Source organism: Lethenteron reissneri, chromosome 40 (genome assembly GCF_015708825.2).
Source record: "Lethenteron reissneri isolate LAM-NWPU_2019-01 chromosome 40, ASM1570882v1, whole genome shotgun sequence".
Classification (NCBI taxonomy): domain Eukaryota; kingdom Metazoa; phylum Chordata; class Hyperoartia; order Petromyzontiformes; family Petromyzontidae; genus Lethenteron; species Lethenteron reissneri.
The window spans coordinates 12,704,606-12,726,192 of record NC_083818.1 but is presented as its reverse complement, the minus strand read 5'-3'; the positions used below and the strand labels follow the sequence as shown (position 1 = coordinate 12,726,192).

The following is a 21,587-nucleotide window of genomic DNA, read 5'->3' as shown; positions in this document are numbered from 1 at the left end:
CTACAAGGAGAACGTGTGAGGTCGGCCAGGAGTGCACGAGGGATGTTTGGCGCGTTTAACTCTGTACGAAGTGCATTCCGCCGTCGAGGTTATACAACGCGTGCACACCGCCGACGCCACTTAATTGAGCACTTTTTAATCAGAGTTGGTCTGCTGACCTTATTGTGCACTGCGGTTGAGATTTCGGAGATGCATCAAATGTAGGAGGCAGTGCCAGGTCTCACCTGGTCTGCGATCCCCAGATAAATTGGCCACTTTGCTACGCCGTCTGAATGTCTTGGATCAAACAAATGAACGAGGAGTGTAATTTGGTGTAAAACGATGGGACGATGGAAGCCCTTTGTTTCTGGGAGTGAGGGGGTGTGAGCACCGGCACGATGGCCTCGCCGCACAGCCGCGCTCCCCGCTCTCGGACACCACTGCCGCACTCGCATTCCTACCGCCCCTGCCTTGGATTGGCTCCAGTTCTATTTATAGGTAAAATTGGTAATTTTTCTTGCAAATTCTGTTATTGGTCACGTCCAGAGCACAGGGCTGCACTTCCCAACAAGCAGACTGCTTCCTCCCAGATACTTCTCCTTGCTGAGCCCTCATTGGGCCTCGACGTGGTCCCGGAGACCTTCCCATATTTAATTTCTCCCAGTTGGACAGAAAACATTCTTTATTGTTTTATTCGGTGGTTTTCGAGCTTCCTGTACTTGTTTTAAAAAAAAAATCCACTGTTTTGATTATGGGTCGAGGCTGAGCATTTTTCATAAATGGGCTCTGCGGGGCTGCACTGTGAGAATGGCGAACTGTCACGGGGAGCGTCGAGGATGGGCCTCCACACTGCCACCGCCGCAGTGGTGGTGTTGGCGGCGCTGGCGGCGGTTGGACGGGGGTCGCGTGGCCAGAAGCGGTGCCCCCTCTTGGGTCATGCCCCCTGCCGCAGCCCTCGCGGACGGGACACCGTCGCTCGGAGCCGTGAGTACGACCCGTGGCTTCGCCCCCGCTCCTGCCGAGCGACGTGGGCCGCCGTCAGGTGAACGAAAGCACGTCCCTGGGAGGGCGGCGTCCTGGGCACCTGCTCTCAAGGGCCGCGTACACTTGTGCAATGCGCTTCCGAATAATGTGTAGATGCAGAATTAGATTAGCGGCATTAGCCTTAAGCTGTCTAACCCATTTAAGTGTTCCTTGTGTGTGTTTGATAAGTATGTTAATGCTGGAATTTTATGAATGTGTTATTGTTATGTTGGTATTGGACGTTCCCTTTTAGATTTGGTAAAGCACGTGCATCTGCGTTGTGTAATAAGTGCGTTATGTTGAGAAGAGGGCAAGCTCAACATGTTTTTAAGTTCATGAGATCGTCCCGTTCATAACCCTATGATGACATGAGTTCACTCTGTCGCTAGGCAGGAAGGAGAGAAATTCTCCATTCACATGTTTCTATTTCTTCTTCATATAAATAATCACTGCTGTGAAATTGATATAACAATGTCAAAAATATGTGCATGTATATACAATATTGAGTATTCTTTCTAAGTATAGCAATCAATCGTTAGGGTGCCACTCAAAATTCATGTTTTTTTTTCAAGGTCGCGCCTCCTGGTTTACTTTGTTTACTCGTGAAACTGAAGCCCTTGCAAGTTTAAAGACAATCCCTCAATATTTAATGGTTGCTGAAAGGAGCAAAAAATGCATTCCAGTCAAGACACACTCATAATAGAGGCACATATGTAGAGGAGAGGTGGAGGAGGAGAGTCCTTGGCAACTTGTAGTGGCTATGAACAGAGGAGAGGTGGAGAGTCCTAAACATTACCACCCGTCACCAGTCATCACCCGTTACCATTTGTTACCAGTCGTCACCAGTCGTTACCCATCACCAGTCGTTACCCGTTACCAGTTGTTACCAGTCGTTACCCATCACCAGTCGTTACCAGTTACCAGTCGTTACCAGTCATCACCAAATTTAGACTTAAAACTTTCGTGACTGCAAGAATTCATATTTTTGGTTTTTTCGATTAAGTCACGTAAATAGAAAATAAAAATAATAAAATAAAATTACAAATGTTCTATTTAAATAATTAAATTAAAATAATAAATTGAAAATAATAAAAGCAAAAAACCTACAATAAAAAGAAATTTCTTAAAGGTTTAAAAAAATATAGTAAAATAAAAAAAGTCACCAGTCGTCACCCGCTATCACTCGTCCGTCTAGAGGCCGACCGAAACTGAGTTTCTGGTTTTGGCCAAAACCGAAACCAGACCGAAAGTAAAAAAATTACTTTCGGCCGAAACTGAAGCCGAAACCGAAAGTTTAACTTCACTTTCGACCGAAACAGAAAGGTACATAACCGAAGTTACCGAACACAAGATTTATGAATTATGTCAGGATGCAATGCTACTTTAGTTAAAAAGAAATCTAGAACTATTCATTCAGAGCTTGCAGTAAGAGTTGCTAAATATCAAATCTTTAGGTGTTACTTGCTTAGTAATTATATCCAAACAAACGAATGTTGTAGTTAAGAAACAACAGTTTTTACGCATTCAGCCAGACAGCCTGCCATCTGTTGACCGGTCGTATATACATTAGCAGACCATGGTTGCGGCTGTAACCTCGTTCCCAAGCTGCTGCTGCTGACGTGTGTGTGTGTTTGCAGCCTATCGCATTGGATTGTCTAGCGCCGACTGACCGGCCGATAGGCAGAGTGAAAGTTTCAGTTTCATTTATTAGGTATAGCCCTGTGAGCCATTTGGCTCTTGAATCGGGTGCAACTGCAACAAACAAAAAAACATGAACAAGAAAACATCTTAAAGTGACTATGTGAATATGTGCAAACATAAAATCCAAGAAAATACAGCAAAATATTGCAGAAAAAGCACCGTACACCAACGCTGTGTGCAAAAATCCCAGTCGGATGCAAGTCAAACAACAACAACCACAAGACAACTTAGATTAAGGCCACCAGTCTAACTCCGCACAACAAATAAAGCCATAAAAGCAATGTAACAGTGTTCATAGGAACTGTGACCGAATTTTCACAATAAACGACATAAACAACATGTACCACCAAACCCTGCAGCCATAGCTGGCTGCATGAGTCACTCCACAACAGCAGAAGCATCAGTCGCAGTATCAAAAATTTTCAATGCACCTTTAAGATCAGCACACTAAATCAAAACACAGATCATACTTTGCAGCGGTCATCCGGAGCGAAACATTTTATTTTAGGCCACTGAATAGCAGTGGCAGCTAGGGGTGTACAACTCCTCTAGAGCAGTTTTGAGTCAAGATCTCATAGGTAGTGATTCAAGTTGCAGTTTATTGGCAATAGCATTCCAGACCCTGGGGGCATCAATAGCAAAGGCTCTTCCTGATAGATGTAGCACTAGCATTATATTCTAAAAATAGATCTTCAGTTGACAAATGACCGAAAGTCAATATCAATCCGAAACCGAAAGTATACCGAAAGAGGCCATTTGCCAACTTTCGGCGCCGAAACCGAATTTCGGTCGGCTTCTACATCCGTCACCTATTACCACTCGTCACCAGCCATCACTCGTTACCAGTCGTCACCCGTTAACCCTGTCGATGGGATGATGAATGGCATACAATCTCTCGCTTTCTCTTAGCGTTGTCTCTCTCCATGTCTATGTTGTCTCTCTCTCTGTATATGTGTCTCTCTCAGAGCTTGCATTAATTCACACCTGATGATGGTTGCTTGTGTTGCAATCGAAACGTCGTATTCTATTACTTATTTTATTTTATTTCTACGTGACTTTAACGATGACTATGTTTTAGGCCCAGACTGGGCTGCGTTCAAAATGCACAGCAGCAGCATCGGCCAATCGGGGGAGCCTCAACAAAACTAACATGGCTGCTTTAGCATTGTGAAGAATTTGACCACGTGGCCATAAGTGGCCAATCAGGAATCTGTGACAAAAATCTTGACTTAAAGCTTTCGTGACTGCAGGAATTCATGTTCTTTGGGTCTTTCGGTGGCTTTACCGAAAGACCCAAAGAATATGTGACAAAATGTTTTGCGTATACATCCATTGCTGGAAGAAGGTCTTCCCATGCCATGCGAGTTGTGAGTTAATTGACAAACCATATTCCGCTGATCAGCCCAGGTTGTTGTGAAGCTGGCAGGATAGGCGTGGGAGCATAGTACTGTACAATGGCAGATTTTCCTGCACTGCCTTATATTGCCCATGTCATCTGCTACCTGCCTGCAATACACGATAATTATGATGATGACCGACGATGATGATGGTTACAACAATGATGACGATGGCATTGGTGATGAAGATGCTGACGATGAGGCCCTCGTGTGCATGTGCAGATGTATGGGAGGTACACGCAGGAGCTGGGAGAATTCGCAAAGAAGGAGGCGGCACGGATCCGCGTGAACGACGCCCGGCGTGACAAGCGGCAGCTGCGGACGCGACATAGCAAGGAGCACGACACGCCACGATGGAGACGTGAGTCACACACGCACGCACACGTACATACGTCCATGGACGTACAAAACAAAGACCCCCCCCCCCATATAGCCTTTAACAAACCGTTGAGGCAAGTGCTGTTGGTGGCTGGCACCTGTGTAGACTGGCACGGCACGGGCCCCTGACTGGCTTTATCTCTCCATTGTTTATATTTACACTCTGCACCAGAAACTCATTTAAGGCCTAGTCCACCTAGGGGAGGCTCAGGACCAGTTAAAATATTCGCCGCTGTTATCTGTCATCAGCAGAAATCGAACTCGGATTGCTGGGTTTGTAGTGCAGTACGCTAACTTTTACACGGATGCACATAGATGTACGTATACAAACACATGCGACAAGGAAATCTGGATGCTCCAGTACAGATGTGAGCCACTGACATGAGGTTGAATTGAGACAATTATATAAACCCATGTGCTTTTGTATTTTATTGCTCCATCTTTAAAAAGCTCCACATGGATCTTGCCTTTAGGTCAGGTGATTATAGGCTACAGAATTTACAGAGCAGGGCCGGACTTCTTTATTCAAGGTGTGAGACCGTCACTCTTCGTGTACACGGTGACAATACCGCTGCGCACCGAGGCTGCCGTTGGGCCAGCCTCTCCGGCAGTCAACGTGAACCGTGACGCGCATGGCGATCGCCGGCGGGTCACGATTCGCGCCATTCAACGGGAATCTCAGCTTGTGGAGCTGTTTTTTTGCAATGCAGGAAGCGCTCCGGCAAAAACACAGGGAGCCATGTGCTCAAAATAAATGTACGGGCAGGATTAATGGACGTATCCTGTTGCTGTGGAGCCATGGTGTTTCTGGACGTGTTTGTGACACCAGCTCGGAGTGCCGGCAGTGCACCTCGCCGCTGTGCGATGCTATTTCTAACGCTACGCACACAGCCACTCACGCCGATCCAGAACTTCATTGAAGCAGCAAGTCGTTATGTGACACTGACAGAGTTCAGATAGAAATCTTAACGCCACTTACCGACAGACAAAGGGTAAAGGTGGGAGTGACGGCTCGGTGGTTAGCGTACCACACTTTGAAAACGCCGAGTTATATTCCGTACCATGCCTACCACTGGAAGTGAGTGACATCTAAACTTTGTTCTAGGTCTTCCACATTCACCAGCACGCACTGGTGAAGAATGGTCAAACAAACCTCACGACTGAGACTGTATGGGAAGACCTACATCCAGCTCTGAGTTGTCAATGGAGCGCAAGTTATCTCTCTGTGTAAATGTAACTTCCCTATTCTCCTGTGCAATGATGGCACCGACTCTGAGCAGGAAAGTGCCTCGTCAGAGGATGGCACAACTAACACCTTGCGGACCCCAGCCTGTGCATCAGGCATGTCATCATGGCACTCGAGCCAGATCACTGTCCTCTTACTCATTGTAATGCAACGTCGATGCAATAGCTGGCTGGTGGTGGCGGTGCACGCCAGTAATCCAGCTCAAAGTTAAATTTCGATTTAAAGCTTTCGTGACTGCAGGGATTCATCCTCTTGGTTCTTTCGGTAAAGTCACGTAGAGAATTGTTTTATTATGTTTTATTTTTATTATTTTATTACTTCCCTTCTACGTGACTTTACCGAAAGAACCAAGAGGACAGCTCAACGTTGCAAAACTCCCTTGCTGTGAGTGTCGAGGAGGTACCATACCCAGGCTCGACAGAGGAAGGCAATATGGCAAGCGGACTATCGGCATCAGGTAGGTTAAAATAAAACAAATACATTAAATCACGACGTTTCGGAGGCAACACAAGCTTCCGTCTTCAGGTGAAACCGACACAGCAATATTGCTGTATCAAGTGAAGATAAGTCCCAAGAGACCCGACCTTATATATACTGGTTGAGGGGGGAGGAGCCAGGATGGGCGCGGGAGAGGAGTTGTTGTGAGATGGTCAGTATGGCTGCTGGAACTGAGCCTTTGTCATGTAGATGGCAGAAGTAGATAAGCAAGCTTGGATTAAGCCGCCTTTTGTTATGCTGCTGGGTGGGTAAAATTCAAAGCAGGCCACCAGCGTGTGAAAAAAGAAGCTAAACATGATAAGCAACGTGTGGTGATGTTGATGGTGGTGCGTGGAGCTGGAGGTAACAGACTGGTAATATGGATATGTTTAAGAAGATACATCTAAACTGGCTGTCTATCAGTAAACTGCACTGTAACTAAAGTTTAATTTGGTTAATTACATTTTTACAATGATTGCTCAATCTGAATCCATCATCTCGGTTGAAGTTATGCAGTTTACTGATAGCCAGTTTTGTTTGATCATGTTTAGCTTCTTTTTTCACATGCTGGTGGCCTGCTTTGGATTTATTTGTTTTCATTTAACCTACGTGACATTACCGAAAAAACCAAAGAGTATGAATCCTTGCAGTCACGAAAGCTTCAAATCTAGAATGATCGGCATCAGTTTCTATCTTTCTGGGGCTAGAGTGTTGTGTGGGTGTTCTCCAGGTGCTCCGGTTTTCTGCAGTTGTATAAAAACTTATTCATTGGCTAAAACATCTTAAAATAAAAACCTAATGAAGCAGGACCATCCTGAAAAGAGTACTGCGACTCAGTATGCCTCTCCGTGATATAAAAAGTAAATTATATTTATTTCAGGTATCCGAACTGCAATTTGAAAGTCTTATTTTCTCATTTTATAAAGTTTAATCCTTGTGAGGGACAACCTGGTTACACACAGTCTAGGTATGTGCCTACCTGTGACACCATCAGCCAAATCACAGACGAGGCCATGAGCAGCGATCTAATGTAACCGAGCGCAGCATGGTTACAGTGTGGAGCTTGCTGTGGTTAATGTGGCGGTGCTGACATTGAGCCGGATTAGCGTGCAAGGGCATTGTTCCTGAGGAATTCTACCGCTCGACGCGGCTGGTGTGGCGGCCCGTGTCCACCTCCTGGGTCGAGACACACGCAGTGGTGACTCGAGGTTCCAGGTTGAGGGGGCTACATTCTCCACTCGATCTGAGTCTATGGGTCTCGATGTGAGTTCATGGGTCTCTGTGTGAGTCACTGGGTCCCTTTGAGGGAGCGCTGATGATGAAGCCACTGCCAGCATATTGCAGTTACTCAATTACTCCACCTGCATGACACGTTTTCACCTGAGACTGGAAATCCCAGGGTACAGTTCATGACCTCCTCAGCCTGGAGTCCCGAGATGCGAGTGTGCCACCTAACCAGGCCCTGCGGGCGAGATACACCTCAGAGTTCAATCAGAAAACCCGAGGCATTTTCATACAGCTTGTTATTATTCTCAGAAAGCCTCATAGAGTCTCATGACTCATGTTCAGGAGGATCCTGCTAAGTTTTCGCAGAGGTAGATAATGATTGCTGCTATGTATATTCAAATTGAGTAATTTACAGGTTACTGTGACATCACACAATGGCCTACTCTTGGAAATGACGTCATGGGATCTTTAACGTCCACTGCGCTGCTGACGATGCATGTCTTCATGTTTAATTCAATGCCTGCAGTGTTAAGAAGGTAGCCACTGGGTTCTACAACAAGCGGCGACCGCGCTTCCCCTGGGAAATGTGGGAGCGCATAAACGTGGGCTGTACAAGTGCATGAGGAATTCCCAGCCTGGCTTGCTCCATGTGTCCCTTGAGATGCAACTTCAATTGTATTTAAAGGTTGTATGTGTGCTGAGTGTCATGTGAATCCTGTGTACTTGCTGTGAGGTTTCAGGCAGGGGGTTTATGTGATGTGTGTGTAGTGGTGTGACTTTGTCCACTCGGTTTGGGAACTGGAGTCTGCGCGGTGGCGTTGCACAGGTGAACGGCCGTGGCCCTCCAGTGGGTTTTCTTGACGTGGTGCATCTGAAAGATTAATCGTAACTTGTTGGCAGTGAGTTTGAGAGTAGTTGAGTAAAATTACAAGCATTAGCAATCTTTCACTGTTCTCATATGAAACAATTGAGGAATGAATACAGTCCACATCTTGATATAGCAATTAATTTATTTGGAAAAATAGAATTAATTTACACATGAAACAATGCTATTCACGAGGCCATCATATCTGGCACACTCATAGTCTGAGTGTTTCTAGGCTGCACAAATCAGAACCTGAAGTTATTTAACTGATTGCTGACACAGGGCTGCAGTGAATAAGCATTTGTCACAACTGGATTAAGTAAAGCTTCCAAAGCTTTCCATAAACAAACTCTCTCCTCTCATTGTCTCGTGTACCCAATCCTCATCTGCACCCACGCCTCGAACTACCACCTGTAATTGCACAATCAAGGTGTCCACCTCTGGGGGTCGATCCCTCCGATCTGGAATGGCTGCTGGGATAAAAAGTTCAGTCAATCACCATGGGCATGTAAGCGAGCCATTGGAAGTGGTTCAACTCCCCATGGAGTTGAACCGCGTGTGTCTCTGTTTGTCTCTGTGTGAGTCTCTCTGCTTGTGTGTCTGTCTGTATGTCTCCGTGTCTATGTTTTGTCTCTCTCTCAAATTTAGCAATCTTTGGAAGAACGTAATCAACCAGGTGGGGTGTTGACTGTTGTGTTGGCCGACTCTCTGTGTTGTATTGCATTATATTCCTAAGTTTACTATGTTTGTTTTCTCATTCATTTGTACCTGATTATGGTTGCTTGTGTTGCAATCGAAACGTCGTATTCTATTATTATTTAATTTAATTTATTTCTACATTACTTTACCGAAAGAACCAAAGAGTTATCCCCATGGAATCTCCGGTACGGCACAAGGGCTGCTTCACAGAGGCCACGGCACTTCCGCAGTCGCACGCGTCGCGCAGAGTCGGTTTTAAGAACCTGTCGTCTCACTTGAAGTGAGCGGCTCGCTCGCGAGGTCGAGTCCGGGATCTCTGGGGGGGGGGGGGGGGGGGGGCGGCAGGAACGCAGATCGGAGACGGATCGGAGCTCCGAGGCTCCGGCTCGGACTGCGCATACCCTGGCTTGCTGGAGACCTGTAAACAGCCAGAGCATTCCTCCCCCACTTATTTTAGAACAATTACACGCACAGCCCGTACCGGGCGTCCTGCGCCGCGTCGGCGCGGGGGTCGCGAACCCGGCCGCTCGGCGTGCCTCCCCGCCGCCGCTGCCACGGTGGGGTAGGGCGGCCGCGCTGGCGGTGCCAGCCAATGCGACCGAGTTTCGACAGGTCCCGGCCGCATCGCGCCGCTCGCTCTCGCACGTTCGCCCTGTGTTCCCGCCAGAGCCCAGGCGCTCGTCCGCACCGCCGTCGTCCTCGCCGCAAATATCGACGCCGCGTAGCCACCAGAGACGGGCACGGCGGCGTGTCTGGGGGATGCGGTGCGCGCGGGCCGGAGGTGAGCGGCCGTGCGTGCGCGGGGGAGGGAGGGATTGAGGGAACGGCGGCGGAGGTTGGGTCGGCGGGCCATGCTCCTCCGGCTGCCGGCACTCGTCCTGCTCAGAGTGCTCATGTGTCACGATGCCCAGCGCACGCCCAGCAGAGGTGAGCGACACGTGCGGGTCACGTGCGCGTGCGGTGCGCAGGTGGCTCCGAGTGTGAGACTGCACAGGCGGTTCAGCAGGCAGTGCGTGTATGTCTGTTCAGGTGCCTGTGGTTAGGAGGGGTGTGTGTCTTAAGAAAATATATGCATGTGTGTTCAGGTGTACACTTGCCCCAACAGTCTGTTCGAGGCTATACGTGGGACCTTTGTCAGGTGTTTGTGTGTTAAACAGGTGTCTATAGTTAGGAGGGGTGTATGTGTAAGGTCTATATTTAGTAGGTGTCTGTGTGTGTTCACGACATGTCCACAATGTGTGTGGATTGATAGGAGATGTGTGTGTGTGTGAGCTGTGCTTGGGAGTTGCATGTGCTGGAGGTGCATCTGTTCAGCAGACACATGTGTTCAAAAGTTTACGAGTTGTATTTGTCAGTAATGTGAATATTTTCAAGTTTCTGCGTTTGTGAGGTGTGTGTGTTCAGGTGCTATCTGGGTTCATGAGGAGTGGGTCTGTGTGTGTATGTATAGTAAGTGCCGGCATTCATAGGTGCTCACTGACTACACTTGCCCCACCAGCCTGTGTAGGTTACACAGGGAACATTTGTCTTTGTGTAGGAGGTTCCATTTCTCGCTTTTAATCCATCACGCTGCTGAAGTCGTTACTTCCTTTATTATTAGCGCCCATAGATAACAGAGAGGTCCCTTCCCTACAGCAACTAGCAGTTCACCAGCATTGATTTATGAAATTCTGACTGCTGATGAGACACTGCTTATCAAATACCGGTCCAGAATTTTGCTTGTATTGAATCAATGCTGCTGAAATTATGCACTCACAGAATGCCATTGGGTTGTGGAAGAGATTTTTGTATCATTTTGCATGGACTCGGATATGTGCAGGAGACAGGCTGTCTTCTTATCTATGCTGCCACTTGGTTCTCAACACCCACGCTCGTGCTTGTCTTGTTTCGTGTTAGCCTTCATTATTCAGTTGCCTGGCATACCCATGGCTCACTGTTGTTACCAGTCAACAAAAACTCAACACGAATGTCAATAACACCATGTCTTTAAAATAAAAAATATATAAAATCAGTGACGTTTCTGGCATTGGCCCTTCATCATAGAACATAAATGTGCTACGAATAATGGTGGTTGCTTGTGCACCACTGCCAACACAGACAGCATCATCAAATAAGTTGTTAGCAGTCTATTTGGTTTCAGGTGATTTACTTAAACAGTACATTTTCGCAGAAAAAACAATAATCGTGAAAACAGAAGCAGCTGAAAGAGAAGGTGAGCGGGCAGCTCAGGGGACTCACACTTTCCCAGCTGATCTTCCGAAGCAACAGCGCCGAGCTGCCATCCCACACTCCATCCCGAGATCAAAGCGCATTCTCGAGTGCAGATCGAAATCCGAGACTGCAGCAAAGTCTCAGTCGCACGATTCATATAAACACTTAATTCCTACAAGCTCAGTTCACTACAACCTCAATGGCCGATACACAAGTGATTGACCTGCTCGCAGTGCAAGCCAGGCTGACATGTGAAGGTTGCCGATGCGAGGCATGCTTGTATAATAACGCCGCCGCCGCCGGGCCAGGCCACGGCGACGCGTGTGTGTCCACTGTTGTGCGTGGCTCGCCAGTGGAAACAATGCGAGCTATGACATGTCGCGAATCACGCGTGTCGCGTTGCGTGCGCTACGATTTGGCCACGATCCTTGTCTCGTGCTGTGAGGAGCAGAGCGTACACAATTCCACGCAAACAGATTTGTGTAAGCGCCGCCGAAAAGTTCATCAGGCAAAAAGGTGCGTGTGAGCTCCAAACAAATAAGATCTGTCATCTTACTATAATGGAGATGAGGACCATTAGGGCCCTACATTTTCTAGTCATGATAATGATGCATTGTAAAAGATGATGTCTACAGAGCAAATGGCAATAAGTTGTCCCAATGTGCTGTCGTGCCATCTACCGTAATATAGCAGCCACGGGTTGACTCTATTGAGTTGGTGCTTTAACATGGGGCTGTGTGTATTATTACACACGATTATTTCACGTGACATACAAAGCATGATGGCAGAACCGATCCTTTTGCCGACTAGAAATCACCAGTGGCATGCACATAACGTAGCCATTCTCCTCCGGTGCATGGTTTTGTTTACCAGTGGGAGATGTTCGCGCCCATCTCTGTGACGCAGGTTCGCCGCATTGTCAACTTTTATGCAGGGCGAAGGCTCGGTAACCGACCTGCATCTCACAGCGCACACCCACTTATGGCTCACTTCCCATAGGAATGGGGCCCACTTATGGATATTTTTCTGCATTTTCACGGCCATTGGAAAGCAGACCCAGTTTGTGCCGGCTGTTCTGTATTAGACCTGTGTCTGTGTGTGTGTCTGTATTGGACCTGTGTCTGTGTGTGTGTCTCTGTGTGTATGTGTGTGTCTGTGTGTGTGTCTGTATGAGACCTGTGTCTGTGTGTGTGTCTCTGTGTGTGTCTGTGGCCTCAAGGTGCACTTGGCCTGGCACAAGCGTCGTGGTGACGTTACCGCCACTTAGTGGCGAATGGCGGTTGTTGTTGTTGTTGTGTCTGTATTAGACCTGTGTCTGTGTGTGTGTGTCTGCATTAGACCTGTGTCTGTGTGTGTCTGTGTGTGTGTCTGTATCTTCGCCAGTTGGAAACATTTAGGCTGGCCTGCCTACGATCCATCCTGGGTTTTACCAGGCTGGATTGTGTGAGGAGCTCACAAATCCTTGAAAGATCTGGGCAAAGTCCCATCGGTGAGCTCCTCCGGCAGGCAAGGCTGCGTTGGCTGGGTTATGTAGCCCGCATGCCCAGCCACCGCATGCCTAAACAGCTTTTGTTCAGCCGGATCGAGGGGGCTAAACGGGCGTGCACGGGCTAGAGAAGAGATGGAGTGATGTGGTACAGGAGGACGTGGAGCTGAGTGGACTTGCCGATGACTGGTACCAGCGGTGTCAAGATCGGCCTCTGTGGAGGAGGCTCGTGAAGGATGCTACTGGGCAGTTGGAGGCAGTCGCCCTCCCACAACAACGGAGGGCGGAGGAGCGATGCTCACAACAACGAGTGGAGCGCCGGGTGGCTAAAGCACAGCAAGTTGGTACAATAGGGGGCACAGGTGGTGCATCAGCCAGTCATCTCGGTCATCTCGGTCAGTCGACCCGTGGCACCTGGGTCTGCCCCGTGACCTCCTGCCAGCGGGCGTTCGACACTTCACGTGGCCTCAAGGTGCACTTGGCCTGGCACGAGCGTCGTGGTGACGTCACCACCGCTTAGTGGCGAATGGCGGTTGTTGTTGTTGTGTCTGTATGAGACGTGTGTCTCTGTATAGGTTTTGTATCAAATCTCAGGGGATCTGACGTTATTTGTGCCTGTGCTACTCCACTGGGCCTGCGTGTGGAGGCCGGGCCTTGCGGGATGGTGCAGGTAACAGTGCACGCGGTGGCTGAGCTTGCCTATCTCTCGAGGTTTTCATAGCGCATGTTTCAGTCGATCCAGCAGGTTTTTACAACCGGCTCACATTTTGGTGAGAGGCAGTAACACAAGCCACCGGTGCGGGGGGATCTGGGTGACGCGGGTTGGTGAGCGAGAGGTGTGAGCCATGACGGGATGCATCTGCTCGTCCAAAACTACTTTTCCTGGTGCCGTCGTCACACAGCCGAAGCCTGCCTTTGAATGCAATGTCGAGATGGTGAGGGATCCCCTGGGGATTCACCCTCGGCCACAACTGGTGTCAGAGGATTTCAGTTCACTAGGAACAAATATTTCTTCTCATTTCTGGTATTTTTCCCACTTGTGTGTGATCTGCATCCCTGCTCATTTTTCTGCACTCACTCCTGTCCTGTGCCATCATCTCCACATCCACTGCGAAATCTTTCACACCCTGGTCTCGCCACCTCGAATCACCTCTCTCTAGGCCTGCCTCTCGATCTCTGCCCTAGTGCGTCCACGTCCATTGCCTTTAATCTTTCAAGATGGTTATTCTATCTTCTTACGACATCTCTCCCTAGCCACCTGAGTCGACCTTCACATCATCTGCGATGGGCACTGCAGATTTTGAAGGGATTTTTGGGGCCGTCATCCTGCTAGGCCCCATATACATACAGTGTTGTTGCAGGTGTCGTTGTCGTTGCAGAATTTTGAGATGTATTGGAAACATTTGTTGAAATCCCACTTGATTTAAGTGTTCCTTCTTTGACCACAGAGTTATGGCTTTACCAAGCCAGCTGCAGCAGCTCCAGCAGTGAAGTTTGCCCCAGCACAGGCCCCAATTAACCCCGACACCACAGACAGTGACACACACGAACCGTGTGAAGTGGTGACACTGCACCGTTTGAATTTGAGCAAGGGGGATTGTGTCGAACAGAAGATTTTATTTGACAGGAGATTGTGTTTGGCACGGGAGCCAGCAGCTCGTGGCAGAGTCCTGATCTCCATCCCAAAATAGAAGAGTGGGATCGTGAATGTGCCACGCTGGGCCATGTGTCATCGTTTCACTGCCACCGACGAAGTCTCTCTCTACAATAACTCGACCATGCTAGGAGTGTTTTCGTCTTTACCTGTAACACCTGGCTTTGAGCGCAAAGTCCTCAGCATTGGGTGAAGGAGAATGAAGTGCGTGTGTTTGTGATGAGTTTTATTTTTCATGCGCATTAGCGGGGAGCGGACTGAAACCTTGGGCTCACTGTGTTGGAGAAGTCGATTTTACGTTGGGTGATTGTCATCCAGCATCTCAGCAGGTGGATTAATCCTTTCATGGATAAAGCAGCAGCCCCCTGAGCCAACAGCAAAGAGCCGAAGGGTTTTTTTTACCTGGTAAATCAGAAGGTCAACTGACTGACGAATGAAAATGTAAGTATTTTTTTTTTTATATTTATTATGTTATCAACCACAGTTCTCCACCGTAGCCCATGAATAATTCTGCTTCATAAAGAAAAGCGTCACGGTGCCACAGCTCAAGTCCACTCGCTCGCCTTCTCGAGTCGGGACGTTCTCTCCACGGCGCTCCACACACGTTCAGCTCGTGCCACCGGCCAGACGTGGCCAATGCTCCTTTCACCACCGTAGGGGATTAGGGGATTAGCTGTTTGATTTGATTGGAGCAACGCGATTCATGAAGTTATCAATTATGTTGCAATGGGGGATTAAAATATAAAAAGGAGGTACATTTTTTTGCGAGCTTATTAAAAAATAAATCCAGAACGCTGAGAGGGAAGTGCACGTGGCGTGAGGCGGAGTGCGCAGGCCCCCGGGCTCCAGCGAGCGCGGAGCCTGGGGGCACTCCGAGTGGCTCGAGAGAGAGAGATGCGTGACGTACAGGCGACGATGGGCAGCCCAGCAAAGCGGTGCGACTTGCAAGTTGATGTATAACCACGTGAGAACTCTAAGACACCAGGGTAGAGTCTCAATTGCAAGAGTGACCCGAGTCACCACAAGGACAAAAGAAAAACTAAAATTACAGCAAAGATGCAAATATAAATCGGAGCCATCGGTGGAAAAGAAAAATGTGTCATTAGCGCAAGTCGGCTCGGGCAGATTATTTTTAAACTGCTAATAGCAGAATTACAAATAAAGTTATAGAAACATTAAACAGATATATGGTGACGGGGACATATGTACAATGCAATTGCAAATTAAGTTATCATAAAGAATCAGTAGTTAATTTAGATGGGAAAAGTGTGAACAGTGAAAGTGTAAAGGAACTGTCAAAACTCCCAAGAGCAATGGGAAGATGAAACGAAAATTAATCTTATTTCTACGTAACATCCATCTTCCATAATAGAGGTTTTTGGGTCAGATCGCCTAAATATAAATGTATCTTTAAACCTGCCACCACGCGACATAGCCAATTACTAAGGTTTGTCACGTAAACAGAACATGCCAATTACTGAACCCACGACATGTGAGCTTACTTTCCAACACACCGCTGTGCTGAACTTGTAACGAGTTGGCATGTTTTGTCTACGTGACAACCCTTACTAATTGGCTGTATCGAATGGTGGTGGGTTTAACGACACATTTATATTTTTTATGCGATCAAACCCAAAAAGCCTCTTATGGATAATATTGCTCGCGAAAGCCTATGTGTTAAACTGAGCATCCATTTTAAATAACTGCACTTATTAATTAATTGTGGACTCGGTCACTAGACCGACGATGTCCTCATGTCCACTGTGTCCAACCACCACTCTGCAGGCCACAGTAACGCTTTCACTCACCCACCCACCACACTGCAGGTCACCACACTTCTCTCTCTGCTTCTTCCCTTGCTCTGCTCTGCTTTGGAATTCCCTCCACACACCGTATCTTTTACGCGAGCTCTTATAACAGTAACCTTGCTTATTTCAAGAAACGTGTTACAAACTTAACTATCACAAATCTGAAGGTGCTGTTTGTTGCTGGTCACTTAATGTTTTGGCCCTTTAGGCCTGTGATCCGTAACCCTGTTTAAAAAATAATAAAAATTATACTTCCATTGAGCTACATTTTAGATATGGAGTTAGGGTAAAGTTTAAACGTAATTGTATTTATAACCGAGCGGGGAACCCATGTTTCTATGAGTGAGCTACTTCCTGGCTGTGTCATAGCCCCAACCACAACCTAGAATCATCCCTGAAACCAGTATCATTTATATTTATTGCTGTGTAAATACAATCACGCAAGTTTGACATTCAACAAAGAATGGCAGGCTCAGTAAGCTGTCACGACGTGGTCAAATAAAGAATGCAGATTGTGTCAATTAAGCACATCCATTGCACGGAGCCGAGCGTTTTAGGTTCAAAAGGCCCTGGGGATGTTAACGAATCAATTCAAGTGAAACATCAAGGGATACTTAAGCATTGATTCTCAAACACAAACCAAAAACTTTCATCGCATCTGTCGATGGCGCTGTTTTATGACAGAAAAACATTCATGAGGCAAAAAATTGCATGCAAAGAATTACGGTGCACGTTTGTAAGTGGTTGTGCAGTCAATACTTACAATGCAGCCAACACGTACAGCTTGAACACTGCCATATAACAGATGTCATCAATGGGCTGATGTTTCAGGCAATGGCCCTTCTTCAGGGCAGAGAAAGTGACTCATTTGTAACTGGGGGGGGCGGGGGGGGTGGCACGCTTAACAATGTTAATGATCGGGCGGTGAGGCAGCCCAGCGCAAGCACGTTCGCTGCTTGTTGCAAAGGTGCACAGCTTGAATATAGCAGCCGCCCTGGTTCTTCAAGTGTGTGTACTAACAGTAGAAACACTCCGCGCCGTCTGCTTCATATTGGACGTGAAACATTCCTGTGAAGGTTATTCGCAAGAGTAGGCCAAATTCGAAAAATTTTCCACAAATTATTCAATTTCAATATACAGGCAGTCCCCGAGTTACGTAAGACCGAATTACGGAAATTCTCCCATAAATGATGTTCTTAAAAATCAATATGTGGAAATGCTTGTGTTAGATACGTAAGCGCAAATAGTACAGCGTGGTGAGGTTGCAGATGAATACCGCTCAACCAGACGCCGCCTTCACCGAGCCTGAGCTTCACGAGGATTAAGGTAAATGGATTTTTTTTGTAGTGTTACATAAATCTTTTCCTTTTGTAGCATTGCGTAGTTTGTTTTCTAAGCTTAGAACTCTCTTTTTCCGCCATGTTTATATTGCTAGCTTTCTTAATTTAAAGTTTATTTAATGAGTTATTTACTGTATGTACTGTGTATGTGTGTGTGTATGTGTGGGTAGGCATGGGTAAAGCTACGTGGCCAGGAGTCAGAGCCATTTCCTGTTCACCTTGGGGTGCGACAGGGATGTCCTCTGGCTCACACATTATTTAACATCATCTCTGACCACGTAGTTCGAGAAGATTTCCATGGCTATACTAGAGTAAATTCCATCTGGTACAGATACAATGGGAGGCTGATCTATGCCCGGGTGCGGTCGAAGGATGGTTCCCTATTGGTCAACCACGTTATGTATGCCGATGATCTGATGATTGCTGCTCAGAGGAGCAGTTGGAGGCGCTGCTGCTGAGCCTGGAGTGTGCCACTGAGAGGTGGAGTCTTAACATCGGCCCCACCAAAACTAAGCACCTGCCTGGGTATTTTAAGCCCCTCAGCTCCCGATTGGTGAAGCAGTTGCGGAGAGAGTGGAGATTTTCCCATACTTGGGCAGTGTGCTCATGACCAGCTCATGTTTGACAGCAGAGGTTTTACTCTGGGTGGCATTATCTTTTCATCGGCTGCGTCATGCTGTGTGGACGCTACCTGGTCTGTCACTCCGCACGAAGCTGCTGCGGCGGAGGATCGTGACGAACGCTACTGGGCAGTTGGAGGCAGTCGCCCTCCAACAAGGACTGAGTGCAAAGGAGTGACGCTCACAACAACGAACGGAGCACCGGGCGGCTAAAATACAGCAAGTTGGCACAGTCGGGGGGCACAGATGGTGCATCGGCCAGTTATCTCATTCAGCGAACTCATGGCAGCTGGGTGTGTCCCGTGACCTCCTGCCAGCGGGCATTAGAGACTCTTCACGTGGCCCCAAAGTGCACATGGCCTGGCACAGGTGCCGTGGTGATGTCACTATCACTTAGTGGTGTTGTTGTTGTGAATCTAGGCCGAGCCTAATGCACGGATAACGAACATTCGGAAGTGACTGCTTTCTGTTAATGTATGTTAAAATGTTTCGTGGTATTCATAAACAATTGGATACAGTACATGTTCCACGAGTTAAATTATGGGTAGTGTTAGGGTAGATATTCTACGAAATGAAAGAATCATAGGAAGTGCAGAGCGCATGTACACCGATACGATGCAGGTAGCGATAGGAAACGGACGACAGCGTGATATGGTACTGAGAGAAAACGGTAGGGGAGGCAGAACTATTTCTGGCTATGGGTTTTCATCTTGATTTTGGGGGGAAATTGTTCAGTTTCTGACATACAGAAAATTCAGGTTACGGATCGTTCTCGGGAGCCTAACCCTTCCATAACCCGGGGACTGCCTGTACATCGCAGAAATCATCACCTCCCAAATGCGGAAACTTTGCAAGAGCCTCCTGAAAAAAAGGCATGAGACTCGGTGAGGCTTTTTGAGGTAAACATGCTAAATAATAATTCACATGCATGTATTCCCATTTGCAGCTTAGTTAATAAGCCAATTCGGTGTTGATTAATTATACAACCTCTGATTTATGTGCATTACTCCCACATCTGTCGTTACTTTCGTATGTTCTCAGGTAGTGGAATTGTTAGTTGTCCCAGGGCAGTTACAGTGAGGGAAAAAAGTATTTGGTCCCCTGCTGATTTTGTATGTTTTCCCACTGACAAATAAATGATCAGTCTATCATTTTAATGTTAGTATTATTTGAACAGGGAGAGAGAATAACAACAACAAAATCCAGAAAAACGCATGTCAAAAATGTTATAAATTGATTTGCATTTTAATGAGGGAAATAAGTATTTGACCCCTCTGCAAAACATGACTTTGTACTTGGTGGCAAAACCCTTGTTGGCAATCACAGAGGTCAGACGTTTCTTGTAGTTGGTCACCAGGTTTGCACACATCTCAGGAGGGATTTTGTCCCACTCCTCTTTGCAGATCTTCTCCAAGTCATTAAAGTTTCGAGGTTGACGTTTGGCAACTCGAACCTTCAGCTCCCTCCACAGATTTTCTATGGGATTAAGGTCTGGAGACTGGCTAGGTCACTCCAGGACCTTAATGTTCTTCTTCTTGAGCCACTCCTTTGTTGCTTTGGCCGTGTATTTTGGGTCATTGTCATGCTGGAATACCTATCCACGAGCCATTTTCAATGCCCTGGCTGAGAGAAGGAAGTTCTCACCCAAGATTTGACGGTACATGGCCCCGTCCATCGTCCCTTTGATGCGGTGAAGTTGTCCTGTTCCCTTAGCAGAAAAACACCCCAAAAGCATAATGTTTCCACCTCCATGTTTGACGGTGGGGATGGTGTTCTGGTCATAGGCAGCATTCCTCCTCCTCCAAACACGGCGAGTTGAGTTGATGCCATAGAGCTCCATTTTGGTCTCATCTGACCACAACACTTTCACCCAGTTGTCCTGTGAATCATTCAGATGTTCATTAGCAAACTTCAGACGGGCATGTATATGTGCTTTCTTGAGCAGGGGGACCTTGCGGGCGCTGCAGGATTTCAGTCCTTCATGGCGTAGTGTGTTACCAACTGTTTAATTGGTGACTATAGTCCCAGCTGCCTTGAGATCATTGACAAGATCCTCCCGTGTAGTTTTGGGCTGATTCCTCACCGTTATCATGATCATTGCAACTCCACGAGGTGAGATCTTGCATGGAGCCCCAGGCCGAGGGAGATTGACAGCTCTTTTGTGTTTCTTCCATTTGCGAATAATCACACCAACTGTTGTCACCTTCTCACCAAGCTGCTTGGCGATGGTCTTGTAGCCCATTCCAGCCTTGTGCAGGTCTGCAATCTTGTCCCTGACATCCTTGGAGAGCTCTTTGTTCTTGGCCATGGTGGAGAGTTTGGAATCTGATTGATTGCTTCTGTGAACAGGTGTCTTTTATACAGGTAACACGCTGAGATTAGGATCACTCCCTTTAAGAGTGTGCTCCTAATCTCAACTCGTTACCTGTGTAAAAGACACCTGGGAGACAGACATATTTTTGATTGAGAGGGGGTCAAATACTTATTTCCCTCATTAAAATGCAAATCAATTTATAACATTTTTGACAAGCGTTTTTCTGGATTTTGTTGTTATTCTGTCTCTCACTGTTCAAATAAACCTACCATTAAAATTATAGACTGATCATTTCTTTGTCAGTGGGCAAACGTACAAAATCAGCAGGGGATCAAATACTTTTTTCCCTTACTGTACGTCGTCGGTTTCAGTGATCCTAAACGCCGCGGTGCATGCGAGGGATGCGCGCTGCGCCCGTGCCCTCCGCATCCCCAATGCCCTCACACTTCCAGCTATGCGCCCCATCTTGCAGTTGCCACAGAGAGCATCGCATCGCACGGCGCGTCGCTGTTTACGCCACCTGGCCCTGTGCGTCTCCGTCACGCACGCTCTCCGAGGGGGGCCCGGGCATCGAGCGTCATCGCGCGATGCATCACGAGTCTGCTCGATCGACGGAGCGAGGCCTCGTGCCGGGCCCATTCCCCTCGCTACTCTGCATTACTCCCCCAAGGTCGTGCCGACACATGTTTGCGCGGATTCCCTATTGTGCTACGCTTGGCAGTGCGCTGGCTTTGTCACTTTGCATGGCTCAGTTATCTGACACCGTGCTGCCTCCTCGACTTTGTGCCACCACATTTTTAAACTTGAGCGTGGACGACAGGGCACGTAGTATCGAGGCAAGGCAGCATCCTTCCTCGGCAAGGATAGGCGAGTGTTTCGGAACGGAAGAACACCCTCGGAGTATTGCTTACTCGTCAATGTGTAGCGTACAGGCTGTCACATCTCATGAGGCCGTTGTAAGTTATCAAGCGACCTGGTGATGTTTGTGTGAGTGAGCATCCCTCCCGTGTATTTCTGGGGTTGAGAAAAGAGGAGGGCTCGTGTTGCAAAATTTTTCTGACCTTTGGGGAAGGGGACTCAGTGCTGATTGTGGAGACCAGAGACTGTGACTCTTCATGCGGCAGGGAAGAGGAAACGTTGGAGCGGGGAGAGAGGGTGGAGA

The 21,587-nt window shown here is 47.6% G+C and overlaps 1 protein-coding gene across 6 annotated transcripts in view; it reads left to right on the top strand.

Moving 5' to 3' along the window:
* Positions 1-21,587, top strand: part of LOC133352476 (chloride channel protein 2-like) — a 113,041-nt gene that overhangs the window by 57,601 nt on the left and 33,853 nt on the right. For 5 of the 6 annotated variants that reach the window (XM_061568144.1, XM_061568143.1, XM_061568141.1 and 2 more), the window contains one exon: positions 4,323-4,461. In XM_061568144.1, coding sequence (XP_061424128.1) covers positions 4,323-4,461 — 139 coding nt within the window. Of the gene's footprint in view, positions 1-4,322; positions 4,462-9,432; positions 9,920-21,587 lie in introns of those variants that run through there. The other variant, XM_061568146.1, reaches the window with a different exon arrangement.